Consider the following 23,175-nt stretch of genomic DNA (forward strand, 5'->3'; position numbering starts at 1 on the left):
ATTCTTAATAATATTGGACTCCCCAAGAAAAGCTTAGGGTTTCTTTGCCTCTCGTCGGCTCCGCCGCCGATCCGCCTCGTCTCCGGTGGCCTTAAGGCCATGGCGGCGCGGTGGATCCCGGCCCTTGCCGGTGGGAGGACTCATTTTTAGGTGTTTTTTAAGTTTTGTTAGGGTTTGTGTCCTGTTCAGGAAGACGAGACGGCGGCGGCTCCCTGAAGATGGAATAAGGTCTTCCCCGCCTAGCCCCCGTTCCGGTGGTGTGCCTAGCATCGTTGGTGGGCGTGTGGAGGTGTGTCTCCGGCGGATCTATCCTTGGTGGATTTGCTCGGATTTGGTCGTAGTTCGTCTACGTTTGTGTTTCTTCAGGTTAGACCCTTCCGATCTATGTTACTCTTCATCGGCGGCGGTTGCTGTTCTGCTGCGCTAGTTCAATAGGGCCTTAGCACGACGACTTTCCGACTGTCTACTACAACAAGTTTTGCCCGACTCCGGCGAGGGAGGGGCGATGACGGCAGCGCGCCTTCGGCTCGCTTCAGTGCTTGTAGTCGTTGCTAGGTGGTCCACGGACCTGGATGTAATTTTAATTATTTCTGGTGTCCGTTGTATTGCCATGATTGAAAATGAATAGATTGGAAGTTTTCTCACAAAATAATAATAATATATGACTCTAGATAGAGGCCGGGGTTATCTCCTTTTCAAAATCAAAAAAAGAAAAAGGAGCGAGCCTATTCTGCGGATGCAAGGACGCATCCATCCATCCGTGGACAAAAAGAGAGGGCCAAATTAGGCGAGTGTGGTTGTCGCTCGAAATTGCATAGGAGCACACAACGACGACGCTAACTGGAATCCTGCACATCCAGTCACATCGGGATCCTCACCCACTATAATAGATGCATTGTATTCACTGCTTTATCACATCGTATTCTCTTTCCACTGTGCAGTAAATTAGAGCTAAAGTCCACACGGTTCTACCCCTGTCTCACAAAGTTCTTGTGGTGGAGCCGCCCTCACTTAACAACTCCCAAACCACCTGGTTGAATTTAATGCACATGCTCTCTCTCTTCCTCAATGTTGTCACGGTAACGGTCATCTTCCTCCTTCCTCATGCTCATAAAAACGGCCATCTTCTTCACCACATCATATCTCCCCCCAGTTGTTTCATTCTCAGCTCCAATCTTCTTCCTCTATGCTCGATCCCATTGTTAGATGGTTCTAATTGCCACTGTCACTATGCTGCTCGTATGCTGCAAGGTTGCCTGAATCCGTTGTCTTCTCACAATCTTACCTTATGTGATGCTCGTCTCTAATGTGTACATGTTATAACAACTAGTCCTGGAAACTAGGGACGAGGATTTGGAGCTCTCGGGTGCTCCGCACCTCCATACAAACATTTTGTTTAAAAAAATACCAAGATTTTTTTTTTGGAATTTTGGAATATCAAATATGGGTTCCCGATCCACCCCCGTGTGAAATTTCATGAAAAATACCAAAAAACATATCCGTGGTGAATGAAATACTGTCCGAACAAAAATCCATCTAAATAGTATTTTTCTATACATAGGAATTTTTTTTGTCTTTTTTGCCACGGATACGTTTCCTTGTATTTTTTCACGAAATTTCACACGGGAGTAGATCGGGGACCCAGGTTTGGTATCCCCAAAATTCAGCTTTTTTTTTGAATTTTTGGTATTTTTTATGATTACTTTCCGTATAGGGGTGTGGAGCACCCAAGAGCTTTTTTCTTTTTGCGAAGAGAAGCACCCAAGAGCTCTTGTGTATTTTCCTGGAAACTAGATGTTTTTATATATAATTGATATGTCTGTATGATGAAATAAATGAACTGGGGATCATCCTCTGGGCGCATGCGCCGGACTAGTTTTTGCAGGTACTATGTAATATTTTCTTCTTATAAGCACCGGATGTGGTTGCTACGTGCTTCTTAACTTGTACCGCTTACCATTAGTGTTAATCTCAATCGTGTTCAAGCGAATCTTTTGTCGACTCGAATTCTTCTTTACCTATATCCATTTTTATCACGATCTGTAGACTCGATAGTGTATCCTGGATCTTCATGTTTTTCTTACTCCTGACAGTGAACTTTCACATCTTTTTCATTCCTAACACAGCTAGTTTCTGACGGTAACAAACATTCTCCCACGAACATCTTTTACCTACATATACTGTTTTACAATCAAGGCGACGTGCATAAGTCTTCCACTCAGTCAATGTAGATCAATGTTTGCGGATTTCAGCTGCCGAATTTACTATATGTTGTCCCACCTACATTTTTTTTGATAAAGTGTCCCACCTGCATCACAGGTATGTACACTGTTTAGTTCTAGGCGTCGTAACAATCATTTCGTCAAAAGTGGCACGCATCCCTTCCCAAGCGGGCAGAGGATCGGCCGTGATTCCGGAGGGCTGCGTCGCCAGTGCTCCTAGTCCACCTTCGGTTGTCGCTGCTCTAAACCCCAACTGAAAAAATCCACCCCTTTTCTCTTCCTCCCACGTCTGGCGCCTCTCTCTCCACCACCGTATCCTCTTCCCCCCCCTCCTGCCATCGCGTTGCAAACCCTCGCAATCATGTGAACATCTCGCGATCCTCATGTACGCAGTTCCATGTGGCGCAATGCCCCTGCGCTAAACTTTTATGTTGTTTTTGTTGTTGCCAATTAAGGGACGGGAGCGGTACCAGCGATGGCGGGGACGGCGGCGGGTCGCTCCGGCCGATGGACGCGGAGCAGCTACGGGAGTGCGGGCACCGGATGGTGGATTTCATCGCCGATTACTACAAATCCATGGAGACATTTCCCGTCCTCAGCCAAGTCCAGGCACGACCACTCTTACTCTCGGCTAATCCTGCAGTACAACTTGTTCACGTGCTGCTTCCTCACCCTTATCGCCTATATTATGACTTGGCCTATTGATTGATCCATCTACTAGCTTTAATCCGTGTGTTCTGTAAATAACTCTCTAGTATGGAGTATATAACCCCGCTACTAATAATGATATAAGATGCAATACTGAACAATCAGAGCCTTCAGTGTTGGCATACTTAGCTGCCACTCAGGAATCCTGTTACCATCTGTTGCCTGATTTGCAGCGGGAAAACCATACAGACCAGATCGAACAGAGAGGTAGAACTATGAAGACTATATCTCAGATGTGTATGGAGGCTACGAGTCACCGTAACAAATATTAAAAGTGATGCTGCCGGGAGTATGAGGAAGTTGGGGTGGAGGACTGACTACCGAGGATCACAAAGACAGTAAGTAATGGGGACTGCGGTTCAGAAGGTGCCGTGCATCGGCGAATACAGTGAATGGAAATTCAGAACTGTCAAAATTTACATACAATAGATGGTGTGGCTAACAGAGGAGAAAGTGCAGATGGTGGGGGGTAATGTGGTACTACTGATTGTGCCACTGAGGGAATGCAGTCGCGGGTATGGCTAAGTTTTAATCGCACACACGTACAGATATAACAAATATAAGTCCCATGGGCCATGGCTATAGCACATTAGGTGATTCTCAGATAATTGATACTGAAGACTCGACATATTTTTTTACTCACCCAGAATCGGACTTTCATGCCTTTTCTAGTTCAACTAATGACATTTTAACGGTTAGAAAACTCTGGGTCCTTCATGTTGTGAAGTGGTGACGTTGCGATTAAAAAATTAAGAAAACAGTCAAATTTACTACTCTTTATCTAGAGAAGATGGATTGTGTGAAGGAGTATCGTTGGCACTGACTAAGATTTGTGCATCCATTTCATTGCAGCCAGGATATCTGAAGGAACTTCTTCCAGATTCAGCTCCTAACCGACCTGATACTTTGGATGCCCTTTTTGACGGTGATCTTCTTTCCAGTCTACTTTGAAGTGATATCAGAATTTAGGTTATCAATTGCATTCCATGTGTTTGCTAAAAGAAACCTTCATTTATTCAGCAAATTGTTCTGATGCCCAGATATTCGTGAGAAGATAATACCTGGAGTAACTCATTGGCAAAGTCCAAGTTATTTTGCGTACTATCCCTCAAATAGCAGCACTGCTGGATTCCTGGGGGAGATGCTTAGTGCTGCCTTTAACATCGTTGGCTTCAGCTGGATAACCTCTCCTGCTGCAACTGAGCTAGAGGTTATAGTCTTAGACTGGTTTGCAAAAATGCTTAAGCTTCCAAGCCAATTTCTGTCAGATGGTAAGAATGCAACCATATATTGTGGTTTGATACATAAATTATTTGTTGATCTCAACATTATTTTTTGCAATTTGGTTCTTCTATAATATGTATCACCTCATAATTAACTGGCATGTCTAGGTAAAAAATGAATGAGAATGTTTGATTGACAAATACTGCATGAAAACTTTGCATACTTGGTTATTCGGTATTTATTTATCGTGCGTTGCCATTCTGTATTTATTCAACTACTCTTTATTGTTTCCTTCTTCCTTAACATATTGAGTGTCTGTCCCTAAAAAAAACATATTGAGTGTCTGGTCTAGTTTTAAGGGTTCGAGTCCTGGAAACAGCCTCTTGCAGAAATGTAGGGAAAGGCTGCGTGCTATAGACCCAAAGTGGTCGGACCCTTCCCCGGACCCTGCGCAAGTGGGACCTACGTGCACTGGGCTGCCCTTTTTTTTTGTCTGGTCTAGTTTTGCATAGAATCCTTAACTACTTGTTCAAGCTACTCCATCAAAACATGTGGTCGTTTCTTTCTTTTCCGCGGGCGCCATTACATGACACCGGCTACAATTTTCAAATCAGATAGTGAAATAATCGGGTAACTCAGTATGAAAAATCTTTAGTCCCAAACAAGTTGGGGTAGGCTAGAGCTGAATAAGATCTCGTAGCTAACTCATGGTTTTGGCACATGGATAGCTAACTTCCATGCACCCCCTATCCATGGCTAGTTCTTTGGTGATACTCCAGTCCTTCCGATCTCTTTTTACGGACTCCTCCCATGTCATGTTCGGTCTACCCTGACCTCTCTTGACATTATCATCACGCTTTAGCCGTCCGCTATGCACTGGAGCTTCTGAAGGCCTACGCTGAATATGCCCAAACCATCTCAGACGATGTTGGACAAGCTTTTCTTCAATCGGTGCTACCCCAACTCTATCCTATATATCATCATTCCGGATCCTGTCCTTCCTTGTGTGACCACACATCCATCTCAACATGTGCATCTCCGCTACACCTAACTGTTTAACATGCGGCAGGACCGAGCTTGTCTCGCACACGGTGCAGCAGGACCGAGCTCGTCTCGCGCACGGTGCAGCAGGACTGACCTCGTCCCCCTCACAGTGTTGCAGGACCGAGCTCGTCTCGCGCTCGGGGCTGCAGGACGGGCCGATGGATGCTAGTTCTGGCCGGCCTATTGGGTCTCGACGCTGGGGGTCGCCCAGGGGTGCGAAAGGTGGAACCTTTCCGCTCGTCTCTTTGGTTGGGGTAGCGGCGGGTCTCGGGTGAGGCGGTGTCAAGGTCTTGGATGCTGGGGCGGCGGCCCTGGTGGTGGTAGCGCAGTGCTCTTGGCAGAACCCGTGGCTTGGTGCTGCCCGGTGGCCATGGCCGTGTGGGCGGCGTGGCAGCCGGGGTGTGGCGTTGGGTGGCGGTGAGTGTTGGCTAGGGTGAAAACCTGTTCTTTCTTCGGACGGACCGGCGGCGGCGAAGCTCGTTCCCTTCTTGAAGGCGTCGTCGCGGCTCTCATTGCCCGTCATGCGGCTCCAGGGGAAACTCTGATCCTCGGATCGGACGGTGACGGCGCTCTGGTGTCGTTCCCTTCCTGAAGGCGCCGCCTTGGAGCCCATGGTTCGTCATATGTGGCTTCATCTCTTCGCGGCGGTAGTGCTAGGGGTGATGTTGCTGCGCTCAGCGCCTATGTATCCTGCCCTCGGTGTGTGCGTGTGTTGTGGTGGCGTGTGTTTGTACCGGGTGATTGTTGATCGGTGCTTTATATATAAAGCGGGGCGAAAGCCTTTTTGGTAAAAAAAAGAAAAAACATGTCGCCTTTTAGTCGGCCAACAATCAGCGCCATACAACATTGCAAGTCGAATCGCCGTCCTATAGAACCTGCCTTTTAGCTTTTGTGGCACTCTCTTGTCAGAGAGAACGCCATAAGCTTGGCGCCACTTCATCCATCCGGTTTCGATTCGATGGTTCATATCTTCATCAATATCCCCATCCTTCTGCAGCATTGACCCCAAATATCGAAAGGTGTCCTTCTGAGGTACCACCTGCCCATCTAGATTAACCTCCTCCTCCTCGTGCCTAGTAGCGCTGAAACCGCCAACATGGGATGCAATGCACATATATTTTAGCTTTCTACATGGTACTCAAATCTGGTAAATGGTAGCTGTAAGGGCATATTTATCCCTAAGATGTTTTGGTGATTGATGACAATGCTTTTGCGGACTAATCGTGTGCGTTGAGTGTTTTTCAGAGATTCATCCTTTTGGCACGAGACGATTCCCTCCCCTCGGAGCTTGAAGCGAAGACGGTGTAGTCCTTTCGGATTAGTTTGGTGGACTAGTTTCATAGGGATCACCGTACTATCAAGAGGGGGTCCGTTTTGGAAAGGCTAGGGCGGAATCATCACGTACACTTCCTTTGCCCCTCCCTCCGAGCCTTTCCGTTTCGATGATGGGCTTGTTTCTCTTCTCATTGTGCCCTCTCTGGTCCCAGCGGTAGTATCGCTTGGGTGCTACAAGCGGTAGTACCGCTAGTAGCCCCCATGTGTGTACTAACTTTGGTCCCAGCGGTGGTACCGCGGGACGGAGCGGTAGTACCGCTTGGGTGCCACAAGCGGTAGTACCGCTCTGGGAGCGGTAGTACCACTCCAGAGCAGTAGTACCGCTAGTAGCCCCAAGCCGTAGTACCGCGGTGGTCTCGTGCTAGTACCGCCTCGATTCGAGGGCTCCTTTTTCGTGTCGGGTTTTACGGTACTGGCCGCGGCTGTGGGGGGCCGTAGTACCGCTCCTGTGCGGTAGTACCGCCCTCCCACCGCGGTAGTACCGCTGTGGGCCAAGCGGTAGTACCGCGATGTGGAGCGGTAGTACCGCTTATAGTGGCAAGCGGTAGTACCGCTGGCACAGTGGTAGTACCGCTCTCTTCGGGGCAGAAGTGGGGTAACGGTTGGTTTGTTCCCCCCACTATATAAAGGGGTCTTCTTCCCCAAAGTTGACTCACCTCTTCCCCCAAAAAGCTCCATTGTTGCTCCAAGCTCCATTTTCACCCGATCTCTCTCCCTAGCCAATCAAACTTGTTGATTTGCTCGGGATTGGTTGAGAAGGCCACGATCTACACTTCCACCAAGAGAAATTTGATTCCCCCCACTTATCCCTAGCGGATCTTGTTACTCTTGGGTGTTTGAGCACCCTAGACGGTTGAGGTCACCGCGGAGCCATAATCCATTGTGGTGAAGCTTTGTGGTGTCGTTGGGAGCCTCCAATTAAGTTGTGGAGATTGCCCCAACCTTGTTTGTAAAGGTCCGGTCGCCGCCTTCAAGGGCACCAATAGTGGAATCACGGCATCTCGCATTGTGTGAGGGCGTGGGAGAATACGGTGGCCCTAGTGGCTTCTTGGGGAGCATTGTGCCTCCACACCGCTCCAACGGAGACGTACTTCCCTTCAAAAGGAAGGAACTTCGGTAACACATCCTCGTCTTCACCGGCTCCACTCTTGGTTATCTCATTCCTTTACTTTCGCAAGTTTACTCGAGTTATATATCTTACTTGCTCGTGCTTGTTGTCATTGCATCATATAGGTTGTTCACATAGTTGCATATCTAGACAACCTATTTTGATGCAAAGTTTAATTTGGTAAATAAAAGCTAAAAATTGTTAGTTGCCTATTCACCCCCCCTCTAGTCAACTATATCGATCCTTTCAGTAGCGACGAAAAAAAATTCATCAAAACGCGCCAACATGGGATCTTATTTTGAAGCCCTCGTTGAGAAGAACTCGCCGGTGAAAATGGATTAACGGTTTTAAATCATGTTACAAAAATGGAATTTAGCAATTAATGCGATGATGTAAGCATGAGGTGAGAGATTCCTTCATGCATGCATGTGCTCTCTCTCCTTGCATAGATTTCTCGGTAGACATCGGCAACTCTGTAAGACTAACTGGGGGATGTGGTCCAGTTAGAGTTACAGCTGCCACTTGATTATCCTCCTACGTGGATTGGAATCGAAATATTTTGATGTGATCCTAGAATCATGTGATTCAGACCGTGATTTGGACTATCCTTGATCTGAGATATCTACTTTATAGATGCTGCTTTAGCAGAATGTTTACTCCCTCCATAAAGAAATATAAGAGTGTTTAGATCACTAAGGTAGTAATCTAAACGTTCTTATATTTCTTTACAGAGGGAGTGCTTCGCTGCTATCTTTTGATATAGTACATGTATATGTTTTTCCTTGGTGTAAAAATTGCGGACTTGTGTTCCTAGCTAAAGTCATGCTTCTGAGTTTCTCTATGGCATCCCTCTTTGCAGCGCCTGGTGGAGGAGTAATCCAGGGTACTGCCAGTGAAGCAGTTCTTGTTGTACTATTGGCTGCACGAGATAGAACTTTAAAGAAGCATGGGAAAAAATCCCTTGAAAAATTAGTAGTTTATGCATCTGATCAGACACATTCTGCTCTGCAAAAGGCATGCCAGGTATCCAGATATAATCCAACCAAAGTCCCACTAGAATGTTTTCCAGTTATTTCTTATGAATAAATTACCTGTCTTTTCTGTTCTTCAGGTTTGAAGTTATTTCAAAGAATTACAATTAGGTAGTTAGATAAATATGCATTATGTTCATGTACTTTTTATTTTATTTTCTGTTGACCTGAGGTAACATTCTTTTGTTGAAGGTTGCAGGAATTTTCCCAGAGAACTTCAGAGTTGTCAAAGCTGACTGTAGTAAGAACTATGCTGTTGCACCTGAAGCAGTGTCAGAGGCCATTTCCGTTGACTTGTCATCTGGTTTGATACCATTCTTCATCTGTGCAACAGTAAGCAATAAGCCATGCTTTCTTCGTATGCAAACTTCTTTGAATTAGATAATGGAAAATTTGTATGTGAATTTTGACATTGATATTGCTAGAGATATATGCATTGTTGTTTCCCATTTGTATTAGGATACCTACGTATCTCCTCTCTAGTACATGTATATATACTGGCCTTGAGCGCATGGAACAGATCAAGTTGCTTACATCTCAACATGAGACTACTTTAATGAACTACTTAAGTTAATATATACTCCCTCACGAGTCAAAAAATATATATACTCCCTCCGTTCACAAATATAAGATGTTTTGTATATTTTCAATATGGACTATATACAAACTGAAATGAGTGAACAAACACACTAAAACATGTCTATATACATCTGATTCAGAAAAAAGCTAGAACATCTTATATTTACGAACGAAGGGAGTAGTTACTAAAAATTTGAAATCCTGATATTAGACCAGCGTCTGTTTATCCTATTGGTCATGTAAGTAATGTTGAATAATGTAGTTCGCGATGCAAGTTTCTGACAATGGGAAAATATTACATGGAAAGGTTCCTCAAGTTGTAAATTCCATGATAATAAGCAGTAGTACAGGTTTCAATTCAACCTCAAATAACTTGTAGTTCTACGAGAGTGATTCAATCTCATCTACAAGATAAAAAAGACAAAATGCACTACTGGTATCCATTGCATGGTCACTAAGCAGTTGTCTTTTTTGTGTCTCATAAATGAGATTGAATTTGATCCTTACATTTTGCACTGGATATAGGACATCCCTTTTCTATAACTACTGATTATTTATGAAGTTTTTGTAACTTCTATACCATATTGTCCCAGGATTGCAACCAGGATACCCTGATCATATAAGCCATTGTAACAGATATGAACATTAGTGTTTGCTGTTGGATAAGTGAGCAACTACATTCACAGGAGGGCCAAAGGCCAATACATATACATGTGTAGGGTAAAGTGCAAGAGACCCCTTATACAATGGGGATAAACCGAAAAGGGCTATACACATCTAACACCCCCCCTCAAACTCATGGTGGATCGACAACACTGAGTTTGGAGAGAAGAAAACTATGCTGCGCTCGAGTCTGAGCCTTCGTGAAGAAGTCCGCCAACTATAACTCAGAGGGCACATAGTGAAGAGCGAGAGTCTGATCTTGCACAGCAGCACGCACAAAGTGGGCATCCACACCGATGTGCTTGGTGAGCTCATGCTTCACCGGGTCACGTGCAATACTGATAGCACCAGTACTGTCTGACATTAAGGGAGTCGAGGTAGTAGCAGACACACCAAAATCCTCAAGTAGCCACCGTAACCAGATCACCTCAGTCGTCAGCATAGACATGGCTCGCAACTCAGCCTCTATACTCGAGCGAGAAACTGCAGTCTGTTTCTTTGTCTTCCAGGCAATAAGAGAGCCACCAAGAAAGACACAATAAGCAGACAGCGAGCGTCGATCAGAGGGATCACTAGCCCAGGTAGCATCAGAGTAGGCCTGGAGCTCAAGAGAGCTGGAGCGGGGAAAGAAAAGGCGCTGAGAGATCGTGCCACGAAGATATCGTAGAACACGGAGGAGATGACTATAGTGGACAGAGGTGGGGGCTGAAACGAACTGACTCAGAATGTGGACAGGATAGGAGATGTCAGGACGCGTAACAGCAAGATAGACAAGACTGCCAACAAGGTGACGATAGCGAGTGGGATTAGGGAGAGGGTCACCATCAGAGGCACGAAGCTGAACGTTGAGCTCCATGGGAGTCACAACTGTGCGCTCATCACCGAGAGCAGCGCGAGGAAGAAGATCCTGAATATATTTTTCTTGGGAGATGTAGAAGCCATCAGAGGTCGAGGAGATCTCAATCCCAAGAAAATAGCGAAGTGGACCAAGATCAGTCATGAGAAACTGGTCGCGAAGGCGAGCCTTAACAAAGGCAATGTAATCAGAGTCGTCACCAGTGATGATCATGTCATCAACATAGAGAAGAAGAGTCCGACCACGAGGAGACGTGTGAACAAACAATGCGGGATCATGATCACTGGGCACGAAACCAGCGGCAGTCACCACAGAGGCGAAGCGCTCAAACCAGGCGCGAGGAGCCTGTTTGAGACCATATAGGGAGCGGCGAAGTCTACAGACCATACCATCAGGAGCATAGTACCCCGGTGGTGGCTGCATATAAACCTCCTCACGCAACTCGCCATTGAGAAAAGCGTTCTGAACATCAAGTTGAGAGATAGACCACTGACAAACAGAAGCCACATCAAGAAGAGTGCGGACAGTGGTCATGTGGGCGACAGGAGCGAATGTCTCATCATAATCGCGCCCCTGCTCCTGCTGAAATCCACGGGCCACAAGACGAGCTTTGTAGCGCTCAAGAGAACCATCGGAGCGAATCTTAATCTTGTAGACCCACTTGCAGGTGATGGGACGGACACTGGAAGGAAGGGGAACCAGATCCCATGTGCCAGAGCGCTCAAGAGCAGCAAGCTCTTCGGCCATCGCAAGCTGCATTCAGGCTGAGTCATGGCAGTCCGATAGGAAGTGGGCTCAGCAATAACAGAGAGACCGTACCGATCAGGGGAGTAGCGATCAGGCAGGGGGCGAGGCCGAGCACGGAGGTTGTGAACCAGGGGAGGCGTGAGAGGAGGTGCACCAGAGGTGGAAGGCTCGTCAGAGGAGACATCCTCAGTACGAGATCGACGAGTATAGTGGAGAGGAAACGGTGAGGGAGGGCGACGGACTGGAGAGGATGGTGGACAGGTGGAGGAGGAGGATGGAGAAGACGGGGTCGGTGGTGAATGAGAAGGAATGAGAGGTGCCGGAGGAAGAGGTGACACATGAGGCACATAGCAGGGTGTATCGGGAAGGAGAAGGAAAGAAAGGTCGTCCACAGAGAAACTCGAGGAAGAAGAACGTGGGTAGTAAGAACGAGACTCGTCAAAAGTCACATCACGCGAGATGCGCAAGCGACGACCCACAGGATCCCAACATCGATAGCCCTTGTGCTCATCACTGTAGCCAAGGAAAACACACTCAACCGACTGAGCAGTCAGTTTGGTGCGTTCTCGGGGGGCAAGAAGAACATAGCACACGCATCCAAACATACGAAGAGTTGAGTAGTCAGGAGGGCGACCAGTGAGACACTCCATAGGAATACCACCCTGCAGAGCAGTCGATGGCTGAATGTTGATGAGATAGGTGGATGCGGAAACAGCCTCAGCCCAAAAATGGGGTGGAAGGGAAGCAACAATCATCAGCGCACGAGCCGTCTCAAGCAAATGACGATGCTTTCGCTCGGCAACGCCATTCTGAGCATGAGCACCAGGACATGAGAACTGGGCAAGAGTACCCTGTTCTGCGAGAAAACCACGCAACAACTGAGAGATATACTCTCCAGCGGAGTCAGCACAAAAAGTACGAATGGGCGTGGCAAACTGGATGTGAACCATGGCAGCAAATCGTTTGTATATAGGGAGAACCTCGCTACGAGATTTCATGAAGTAGAGCCAAGTGTAGCGAGAGAAATCATCAATAAACAAAACATAGTAGCGATGACCACCTTTCGAGTCAAAGGGAGCAGGACCCCAGACATCAGAATGAACTAAGTCAAAAGGACGCTGAGATACAGACTCACTAGTAGGATAAGGTAACTGAGTCTGTTTGCCAAGTCTGCAACCATTACAATGTAAGGAGACATCTCCAGATACAGACCCTAAGAGGCCCTGACGAACTAAAGAAGACAAGCGAGAGCCACAGATGTGACCAAGGCGATGATGCCACTGCTGGAAGGACGCAAACGAAGAGGCAGCAAGAGCATGAGAGCTGGCAGAAGTGGTGGCAGCGGAAGGAACACAAAGCCAGTCAACCTCCCAAAGGCCCTCTGACTCACGGCGCCGGGGGCCAGCACCAACCAAAGCCTTGGTGCGACGATCCTGAATGAAGCAAGAGTCGATATCAAGAATGACACGACAACCAGAATCAGTAAGTTGGACAGCGGAAAAAAGATTCATGGTAAGGCGAGGAACATGTGAAACACTCGGAACAGAAAAAGATGGAGTGGAAAGAATACCACGACTAGCAACAGGAAGAGATGTGCCATCGGCAGTAAGAACATTAACAGGCGAATCAAGAGGTCGGAGAGAAGACAACGCGGAAGAATCAGAAGACATATGAAAGGAGGCTCCAGAATCCAGAACCCACGAAGATGTACCTGACTGTGTAGATGCCTGCGGTGGTGGAGAAGTGGATGCCATCACAGCAGCAGCTGAACCAGTCGACGAAGAGCCTGAGACGTTTGAGCCTCAGAATGTCCAGGTCAGTGAGTGACGGGGTCGAGGAAGATCCAGGAGTCCCGTTGGAAGAGGAGCGCCGCTGGTCTCGCTTCTTCTCACGGCAATCAGACTCTGGGTGACCTGGCCGAGAGCAGTAGCCACAGAAGGTGTCACGGCGCGACCGGCTCCTCTCAGTATAAGCAGGGCGACCCACCCCCCCTGAAGGTGTGGGGAGAAGCGGTGGAGCGGTGAGCCGAGCAGACGACACATGAGCCCGAGCAGCCAACACAGACGGGACCACCAGCAAACCAGCAGAGCGAAGGCGGGTCTCCTCAGCACGAAGCTCGGCAAGCACCTTCGAGATAGGAACACGACCACGAGCAAGCAAGTGAGCACGTCTGGGCTCAAACTCAGAGCGGAGACGAGATAAGAACTCATGGACCCGCTGAAACTCCAGATTAGACCGAGTAGTCTGACAGCAACGACAGGTGCCGCAAACAACTGTCCGAAGAGAGTCAAGCTGGCGCCAGATGGCAGAGCACTGCGAATAGAACTCATCAACAGAGGAGTCACCTTGCTGGAGTGCGTGCTCTTGACGCACCACAGATAGGTAGAGAGCATCGCCAGAGGGCTGATAGCACTGACAAAGATAAGACCACATCACTGCAATTGTGCCAAGTCCCATGAATTCTGAGGCAAACTGAGGGAGGACACTCGCAGTGAGAACAGCAGCAGCACGAGCATCGTCATTGCACCACTGAGTGTAAGCAGAGAGATCATCACGGTATACCGAAAGAGCATCGGAATAAGCAGATACCTGCTGATCATAAGCATCAACTGCAGCATCATCAAGGGCCTTGGCTGCATCCCGGTCAGCCTGAGAAGCCTCAGCAGCAAGTACTGGCGGCACCGGTGGGATTGGGGCCACGGGCGCAACAGGGCATGGCGGACAGGGGGCCTCGCCAGAAAGAACACCCCACAGAAGAAGGCCACGCATATGGATGCGCATGAACCCCACAAACTCAGCGTAGTTGGTGCCATCGAAGATCACTGAGCACCGCGGAACAGTAACATAGCCGGAAGAAGACATGAGGAAACTCTGCTTTTCTCTTCTCTTTTTTTTTGGGTCAACTCTCCCCGATCTGGATCGGGGCTGAGAGCCTCACGCTAGCCCGATGCAGCCCCGAATCGGGAGGAAGGGGGAGCCCAGGAGGAGGGCCGGCCCTGGGCTGCACCTGCGGCAGCGGATTGAGCAGCGGTGGCCAGCCGACGCGGAGCAAGATGAGGGCACAACCGGGGCGCGCGGCGCTCGGGTGGAGAGGGCGCGGCCTGGGCGCGCGCGGGAGGAGCCGCGGCAGCCAGAGGCGTGGCCGGGGCGCGGTCGGGCAGGGAGGGCGCGGCCTGGTCGCGGCTGGGGCGCGGCCTGGCGGGGAGGGCGTGGCCTGGGGCGCGGCGCGGACTGAGCACGCGGGCTCGGGCAGAGCAGCAGCAGGAGGGCTGCCGGGCGCGGAGAAGGTGGCCGGCGACGGGGAAGGAGGTGGCCTGCGACAAGGAAGCTAGGCACGGAGCTGCAGCGTGCGGGAGAGGAAGAGGAACCTGGCAACTGATACCATGTTGGATAAGTGAGCAACTACATTCACAGGAGGGCCAAAGGCCAATACATATACATGTGTAGGGTAAAGTGCAAGAGACCCCTTATACAATGGGGATAAACCGAAAAGGGCTATACACATCTAATATTTGCAATATACGAACTGCTCCCACACAGAATCAGGTTTGCAGTTATTTCCACCCGAAAGATATTGCCTTAAAGTCTTAAAACCATACAATGGCAAATCTAAGCTGACAATAAAATAAAATCTGAACTCTTCATTCCCAGTCGGATACTCTTAAGGCCTTGTTCGGTTGACAGGGAATTGGAGGGGGTTGGTAGGGATTGAGGGGGATTAAATCCTCTACAAGTCAAAATCCCCTTAAATCCTCTCCAATCCCTTTGACAAGGGGTGTAACTGAACAAAGGCCTAAAGGCAGTGGTGCCAGTTTGTTTACATTAGATAATTCCAACACCACTTACTGGTGTGGTATGTGTCCAGTGTATTTGTTAGCTGTGTAGTTTCCCCTTTACATAGGCTTCTATTTGCATATGTAGTAGTTACTTTAACGATGACCTAACAACAACAACAACAACAAAGCCTTTAGTCCCAAACAAGTTGGGGTAGGCTAGAGGTGAAACCCATAAGATCTCGCGACCAACTAAAGGCAGTGGTGGCAGTTTGTTTACATTAGATAATTCCAACACCACCTACTGGTGTGGTATGTGTCCAGTGTATTTGTTAGCTGTGTAGTTTCCCCTTTACATAGGCTTCTATTTGCACATGTACTGGTTACTTTAACGATGACCTATGACCAAGAAAACGGGATTATCATGCAACACATGATCTAGTCTTAGAGGCAAGACTAGGAACCTATTTTTGTGTTTATGTTTCCACATACATGCTTATGAGTTTTCCTCTAAATCTCACATTCAAGAACCATGGCAATTATAGCACAGAAATAAATATTAATTATAAATGTGGAAGTAAATAATAACATTTATTATTGCCTATAGGGCATATTCCCAACACAAGCGGGAGGCAAATCTCCGACCATGCGATTTTGCATTGGGTGCCGGTGACCACGTCGGTGCTGGCCCAGAAGAACCGACAGCGCAGCAGGCATCCCTTCCGGAAGTTGCAGCCTTGCAGGGCAGCCATGGCGTAGGACGGGAGGGCGGAGAGCACCGCGTTTAGAAGCACCCCCCTTGCCGCCGAAGTTGAAGCCCTCGTTTTGACGTGGAGGTTCTCAACGAACCCTTCCAGGATCATGCTCGCTGGTGAAGATCACCAGGCTCCAATACTAAACTAGTATGATCCTTAAATGTGTTTGAAAATTGCCGGATTGCTTGATGGGGGCTATCACTCTAGCCATGGCTCTCCAGAGCAGAGGTGATAGAATAGGTAACTGCATAACGCTGTAACAGAATAGTAGGAAGATATATATTTGGGTTTCTTGCTGACATTTGTTAGATAGACAGCCAACACTTTACCATAAAATTAAGGAACTACCAACTTGTGTACCAGGAAACTAATTATATGCAAGTGATCAGTAAAATCCCTACTTGCAAAAGGTAACTAAGATACTTATCCCCTGGGTAACTGGGATCCTTATCTCTAACCACTCTTTGTAACATGATGGTGTTCTCCGATGTGTAATAAGCTTATCTTTTTATCTGGTAACACATATTTTTGCTCCTTATTTACTTTCTAAGGAAAGCTCTTATTTGTTTCAGGTAGGCACAACATCTTCATCGGCCGTGGACCCCTTGCCTGAACTAGGAAACATAGCACAGGTGTTTAGGCCCATTGGTTGTGATAATTGGAAAATTATATTTGTATAATGAAGTAACATAATCAGTCTGTATTTGATACTTTCTCTTGCTATATTTTCTATAAGTATTTTCCAAAAAATTGACGATCTTCTGCCAGGCAGGAATAGAAAACAACACAGTTGTGTTGGTGCTAGTTCGAAACCTAGTTATGTCCACTTCTGAGGAACAAGTCTGCAAATTGATGGGTAGTAACTGGTAGCTGGTAGGTTAACAGTGTTTCGCAGAAATTTTATATGGGACCAGAACTTTGAAAAATAATCCTTGTAAATTGATTTTTTTTGTCCATATGTTAATCCCAATCAATCTAAATTTGCAGTAGAGCTAGAACTAGGTATTTATCAGCTCTCTAGTGGGAACCTGATACTGTCCTATGTCTGGGATTTTTCTGGAGCATGTTTTTGGGATGTTGGTTGCACCCCCACTGTTATTAGCAACCTTGTTTTTGTATATGACTTGTGCAAATTGTACATATTGTTATTCATGAATGTACTTTCACTAATTATTTCTGTTTATGATTTTTGGTAGGGCCATGACATGTGGTTCCACATTGATGCTGCATACGCTGGAAGTGCTTGTATGTGCCCAGAGTATCGACATCACCTTGATGGAGTGGAAAAGGCTGATTCATTCAATATGAATGCACACAAATGGTTCCTCACAAACTTCGACTGTTCTTTGCTATGGGTTAAAGTAAGCCATGTGATACTGTTCCAATTGGGATAACATGATTTGCGCTTCTAAATAATCTCAGGTTTCTTGTTTTTTCTAAGTATATCAATATTGATATTGCACAAACTGACATCACATATAACGAACAGGACAGGAGTTATCTTGTAGAAGCATTGTCTACAAATCCAGAGTTTCTTAAGAATAAGGTTAAGAACTCCTTCCCTTTCTATGTTTTTCTCTTAGAGATTTTCATCATTTCATGGAAGTGGATTTTAATCTACTTTCTGAACTGAATTCTGGATGCTTGTTCGTTTATCTTTTTTTCTCGTACATGCATCAAAGCGCATGTCTTTTTGTATTAGGAGAAAGTGTCGAAACGATGTGCATCTTATACAACTCAAAGGGACAAAAAAAACTAAAATTTAACAAAGAACGAAACCTAAGCAAAGAAACGGAGAAACCGAATGAAACAAGCCAAGAAACAAAAAACTGTACAACTGCCCTACTGCTGCTGTTACAGTGGTCACGGCGTCAAGCGTCTTGAGACAATCTCCTTAGGCTTAGGGACTTTGCACCAGTGTCTGATCCCCAGTTTCCAAATCCCAGTGGTAACCCGCTGGTTATCACTGGACATGTTTGCTACCGGGAGCTATTTTTCCTAGTGGAGTAAAATGCACCGGAGGTTCTATAAGTATGAAAAAGCACATCTAAGTCCTAAAAGTGGATAAGCGGTATGCACATGTAAGTCCTAAAAGTGGATAAGTGGTAGCCACCACCTGTCCAATGGAATATCTCACCCAAGCAGCAGCAGCGCGCGCTCACCGTTGCTGTCACGGCCGCGAGCTACCCCTAAGTACTGGTCACCCTGGCCAGTGTGCCCCTGTCCACCGGCCGATGTGCGTAACAGTCTACTCCTTGATCGATTCCCACCTCTGCACATTCCTATGCATATCAATTCTCTCACGCTTGGGCATTGGCGTGCTCTTGCACCATCGTGAAGCTCTCATGAAGGTGCTGGGTGGTACGGCAAGCTGCTGGTTGACTGCACCCGCAAGACCGCTGAAACCACCGGCAACATCTGGAACCACTGGAAGTATTACACACACCTGAGATGGATTGTCCAGGTGGATTCTGCTCGGAGGAATAGAGCAAGCATGAGAGTCAGGCTACATAGTCTCAGAGGTTCCAAATGTTGCTCACTGGGAGGTTCCAAACAAGAGCTATTAACCTCTGTGGCATCCTGTCTAGTTCGAACACCTCGCTTAGAGTGTCCGAATGCACATAGTATCACCGGTGCAACTCTCTGAACTCACTTGGAGGGACAAACAACTAACACTTGGTGGCTCCAATCAGGAAAAAACACAGAAGATTAAGAATGGAACTTTTGAGATTTGATCGAGTTTTTTAAGGTTTGAGTTTGAGCACTTAGCAAGAATTTCTTCTCCTCACTGGGGTCAAGATTCCCATTTTGATAGTATTGGCATATTTATGACTCAAAGTGATCCAGGATCACAAAAGTCTAAAGAGTCCATAATCATGCTAATTTCTTTGCAAAGATTTTAAGGGGTCGAAAACCATTTTCCAACTAGCATCTTTTTGGACTTCAGCTGATCATCACTAGAGTAAATTATTTGTTGTCCTGAAATATCAAAAGCCACTATGGTGGCCTAGATGCACTTTCAGATGGGAATCGCCCAGGTTAGGGCCAAAGTGTTGGGTGATACTATTCCTGGAGAGTAAACCCCATCCTCGTGTACGAGTGTGCGGTTGGCCACTTTTTCCCAAACCACGATGTAACAAAGTGTTTCTTTTCAAACAATGGTATGCAAAGCATTTGAGTATTCAGTCCACGAAGAAAAATTATCCCCTGCAGTTTTAATTGATTGACTTGACAAACTGAAAAATATATTTTCAAGAGAACAAAAAGATTGTGTCGAAAGAACAATGGCATGGTCTGTATGCCTGCAATGTGATCAAAAGAATTACGTGTAAAAGCTCATTACTGAGTTTCTACATTTGGAAATAAGTTAGCTTTGATGAGTTCACATAAAATTATGTTTCGTTTGTGACATAACAACTGTTTTACATTTTCAGGCTTCCCAAGCAAATTCTGTTGTTGATTTCAAGGATTGGCAAATTCCACTTGGTCGTCGTTTTAGGTGAAATCCTTTTGGCAACTTTGATAACCACCATTTGTCAAATGTACTGTTTTTCTTTTACAAATTTAATACTCCCTCTGTCCTAAAATATAAGAACGTTTTTAACACTACACTAGTGTCAAAAATGTTCTTATATTATGGGACGGAGGGAGTAGTTCGGTACTTCCAATTTTGATAAGGAATTAATTTTCCCATACTTATATGTATTTGTTATTTGTGCTATAATTCTTTTTTCCATAGAGAAATATATAGAGAACCCAGCATTCAAGGCATGTCAGCTAGGTCCTATAAGCATGAAAATCTGGTCACACATACACTCTGTTTTCCAAAAAGAATAGACCCTAAAAATATATATTCTAATTTTAAAGGCCCAGCCGCTCACAGCTTACCACAACGTCAGTGTTGTACGTGTCTACCGGTTGCTGCTCGGCTACGTCTATTGCCCACTCTGGATGCCAGTCCCCTCCCCCCCCCCCCCCCCTCCCCGGCTTAGATACTTATGAGCCCCCAGGCTTCTTCGAATTCGAAGATATAATTTTGAGGGTATTTTTGTTGAAAAATAGCGCCTGTTTGGCATCAGTCAACGCAGTCAACGCACCATGTGTTGTTTTCTGTCGAATATTTTGTCCAAGGTAGATTAAAGTTGGACTCTGAGTCGTACGGTGTGTAGAGTGTAGACAGGGTATGGAGTTGTGTCCTTGTAGGACACTTGTATCCTAGGCCTCCTATATCATGTGGGGGTAGACACCTATATCATGTGGGGTACACACACGATGTAACCTATGCCAACATAATAGCACAGACACACAGGGGGAGCCAGCGGCGTGTGCCCGCGCCAGGGCGGGGTGCAGTATTGCGTCAGTATCATGGGGATGTAGCCGAGTTCGGTGAACCTTGTTAACAAATCTCGGTGTCATGCCTCATGTGATTGCTTGGTCCTCGGTAAGATCAACTGCATACCTCGGTTTTTAATTTTAAGAAGGGGTATCAGAGCGAGGTTGCACAAAAATCTGCGGGAAGCGGTCGTAATACCGGACGAAGTCGTCGGCGAGTTGCGATCCAGAAGCAGACGTTGGTCGTATTGTAATCTTTACTGAAGCAATCAAGAGGAGCAGGTCGATTGCTTGATCATGGCGGTGGTGGAATCATGTAGCAGCAGGTGTTCTCAGTATCTGAAAGCCAACGAGATCGATCAAAGCGGCTGCGGCGTAACACGCACACTCCAGCGCGTGGTGTGGCAGTGTGGAAGGGCCAGGCCCACAGGCCCGAGCTGCACGCGAGGTCTAGGCAGCATGGAAAGCGCGTGTGGCCCAAGCACGGGAGCAAGAGAACACAACCCATGCGAGCTAAGGCAGCAGGCTGATTGGCTTCAAGACAAGACAAGCACGTGAGAGGTTGCTTAGGCACGAGATTTGTTGGAAAAAGGACTGCCAAGGCTAAGCCCAAGTGTTCGGTCTTCTCGGTTTGCTCTGTCCGGTCTTTTCAGTCTTCCATAATTGACGACCGAAATTATGTCGGTCTTCTCGGTTCTCCACTATTCGGTCTTCGGTCTTTATAGGATGGTATTCGGTTCCGACCAAACAGACCAAATTTTATGCTACAACTCAGACCATGTACATTATAGTACTAGTACAAGTGTATGCAAGCAGAATTCAGACAACAGCTATGTGTAACAGGTGTGTGCAACCAGAATTCAGAGTTCAGGTAACATGTGTATATAGCCTCCGGCAGGGCTCCTTTGTAACCGGCCCCTGGGCTCTTTTAGGCGATTTCAACTTTACTCTAAAGCCAAACGAGCGCTCGAATGACAACTTTAACCATTCCGAAGCCTTGCTCTTCTCGTCTACCTTAAACCGTCTTAATCTTCAGGAGCTTCCCCTTCTCGATAGGCTATTTACTTGGTCTAACCAACAAGACTCCCCGACTTTGGTGCGCTTGGATAGGGCTTTTGTCAACACAGCTTGGAGTTTCCTCCTCCCGGACTCCACACTCACGTCCGCTTGCCGGTCAACTTCTGATCATGTGCCGCTTGTTCTCATTGCTGCGTCCAAAGTTCCCACGCCTTCGGTCTTCCGGTTCAACAACGGCCTTCTGCACTTACAACCTTTCATGAACATCATTTTGCAAAATTGGAATAGTGTTGTCCCATCTACCCACTTGGGCCACTTATGTCTCAAACTTAAGAGAGTGCGCGCAGCTGCTAAGGCCTGGGTCAAGCAAGGTCATCACCTTCCTAGACAAAATAGAAGAATTCCGCTCGCTCTCCTCCTTAGAACGCTCTCTTCGCACGCAGGTTTCTCTGTCCCTTCACCGGCACAACGCCCTAGCTGCTGTTTACTGGCGGCAACGGGCTAAAATCAAGGACTGTGTGCTCGGTGATGAGAACACGGACTACTTCCATCTTTGCTCTACGATCAGGCTGCGTAAAAACCAAATTAAATCCCTCAACATAGATGGTAGCAAGGTCTCTTCCCACTCCGGCAAGCATCGTGCTCTTCGTGACTACTTTAAACTTGTCATTGGTACCCCTATAGCCTGTTCTATTCCTCCCAATCTAAACGAGCTAGTATCCGGTTCTCGTCTAAGACCCTCTCAGTCTCTCGATTTGACTCGCCCCTTCTCTCTCGAGGAGATTAAAACGGCCCTCTTCGACATGAACGATAATGCTAGCCCCGGACCAGACGGTTTTGGGCCAGCTTTCTACAAGGCCAATTGGGACCTAGTTAAAAACGACCTTCTATCCCTTCTCAACAGTTTCTACTCTTGCTCTGCAGATCTTAGGCGTATCAACAAAGCTTACATTGTCCTCATCCCCAAAAAACCTGGCACAACTGACCCTGACCAGATGCGTCCGATTTCCCTTCAAAACTGCTCGGTCAAACTCTGCTCCAAGTGCCTTTCTATTAGAGTTCAGCCGGTTATTCGTGATCTTGTCCATGCGGATCATTCCGGCTTTATCAAAGGACAGTGTATCTCGGAAAACTTCATTCTCGCAGCTGCTATTGTGCAAGCTTGCCACAAAAGAAAATGCCCGGCCTTAGTCTTAAAATTGGATTTTAGGAAAGCCTTTGACTCTGTCTCTTGGGAGAGTCTTTATCGTATCCTTCAAGCCAAAGGCTTTTCAGAAACTTGGATTCGTTGGATTATGATGCTGAACGACTCTGGCCAATTGGCTATTCTTCTTAACGGCGTTCCCAGGAACTGGATTCAATGTAAAAATGGTCTCAGACAAGGCGACCCCATTTCACCTTACCTCTTCATCATTATTGCCGATATCCTCCAACGCATGATCCTAGAGGCCTCAGCTCAGGGGCTGCTGCAGCACCCAATTGTTCCCAACTCGCCATGTCCTTGTTAGGAAAATATGCAACTTGTATTCCCATGAGGCCATAGGCCGATATATATACATGTACAGGTGTGGAACATATGCAGGAAACCCCTTATACAACGGGATAAATACAAAGGGGTACATGACTTATATTATAACTCTAACACCCTCCCCCCCCCCTCAAACTCATGGTGGATGAACAACACTGAGTTTGGAGAGATAAAAGCCATGTTGTGCTCTAGTCTGGGCCTTCGTCAGGAAATCCGCCAACTGTAACTCGGAAGGCACATACTGAAGAGCAAT

The 23,175-nt window shown here is 46.9% G+C and overlaps 2 protein-coding genes across 2 annotated transcripts in view; one reads left to right on the forward strand and one right to left on the reverse strand.

Annotated features, from left to right (window-relative positions):
- The first annotated feature begins 2,330 nt into the window (after positions 1-2,330).
- LOC109749204 (tryptophan decarboxylase 2) overlaps positions 2,331-23,175 on the forward strand; it is a 33,303-nt gene continuing 12,458 nt past the window's right edge. The window contains exons 1-10 of the mRNA XM_020308186.4: positions 2,331-2,585; positions 2,678-2,831; positions 3,783-3,855; positions 3,971-4,201; positions 8,501-8,664; positions 8,865-9,005; positions 16,618-16,677; positions 17,242-17,406; positions 17,535-17,591; positions 19,480-19,544. Of these exons, the coding sequence (XP_020163775.1) occupies positions 2,584-2,585; positions 2,678-2,831; positions 3,783-3,855; positions 3,971-4,201; positions 8,501-8,664; positions 8,865-9,005; positions 16,618-16,677; positions 17,242-17,406; positions 17,535-17,591; positions 19,480-19,544 (1,112 nt within the window). The 5' untranslated portion in view covers positions 2,331-2,583. The remainder of the gene's footprint in view (positions 2,586-2,677; positions 2,832-3,782; positions 3,856-3,970; positions 4,202-8,500; positions 8,665-8,864; positions 9,006-16,617; positions 16,678-17,241; positions 17,407-17,534; positions 17,592-19,479; positions 19,545-23,175) is intronic.
- LOC141023363 (uncharacterized) lies at positions 13,052-14,507 on the reverse strand. Its single transcript, XM_073500131.1, has one exon. The coding sequence runs from the start codon at positions 14,377-14,379 to the stop codon at positions 13,177-13,179; it is 1,203 nt and encodes a 400-aa protein (XP_073356232.1). The 5' UTR covers positions 14,380-14,507; the 3' UTR covers positions 13,052-13,176.

This window comes from Aegilops tauschii, chromosome 5 (assembly GCF_002575655.3).
Source record: "Aegilops tauschii subsp. strangulata cultivar AL8/78 chromosome 5, Aet v6.0, whole genome shotgun sequence".
In the NCBI taxonomy this organism is placed as follows: Eukaryota; Viridiplantae; Streptophyta; class Magnoliopsida; order Poales; family Poaceae; genus Aegilops; species Aegilops tauschii.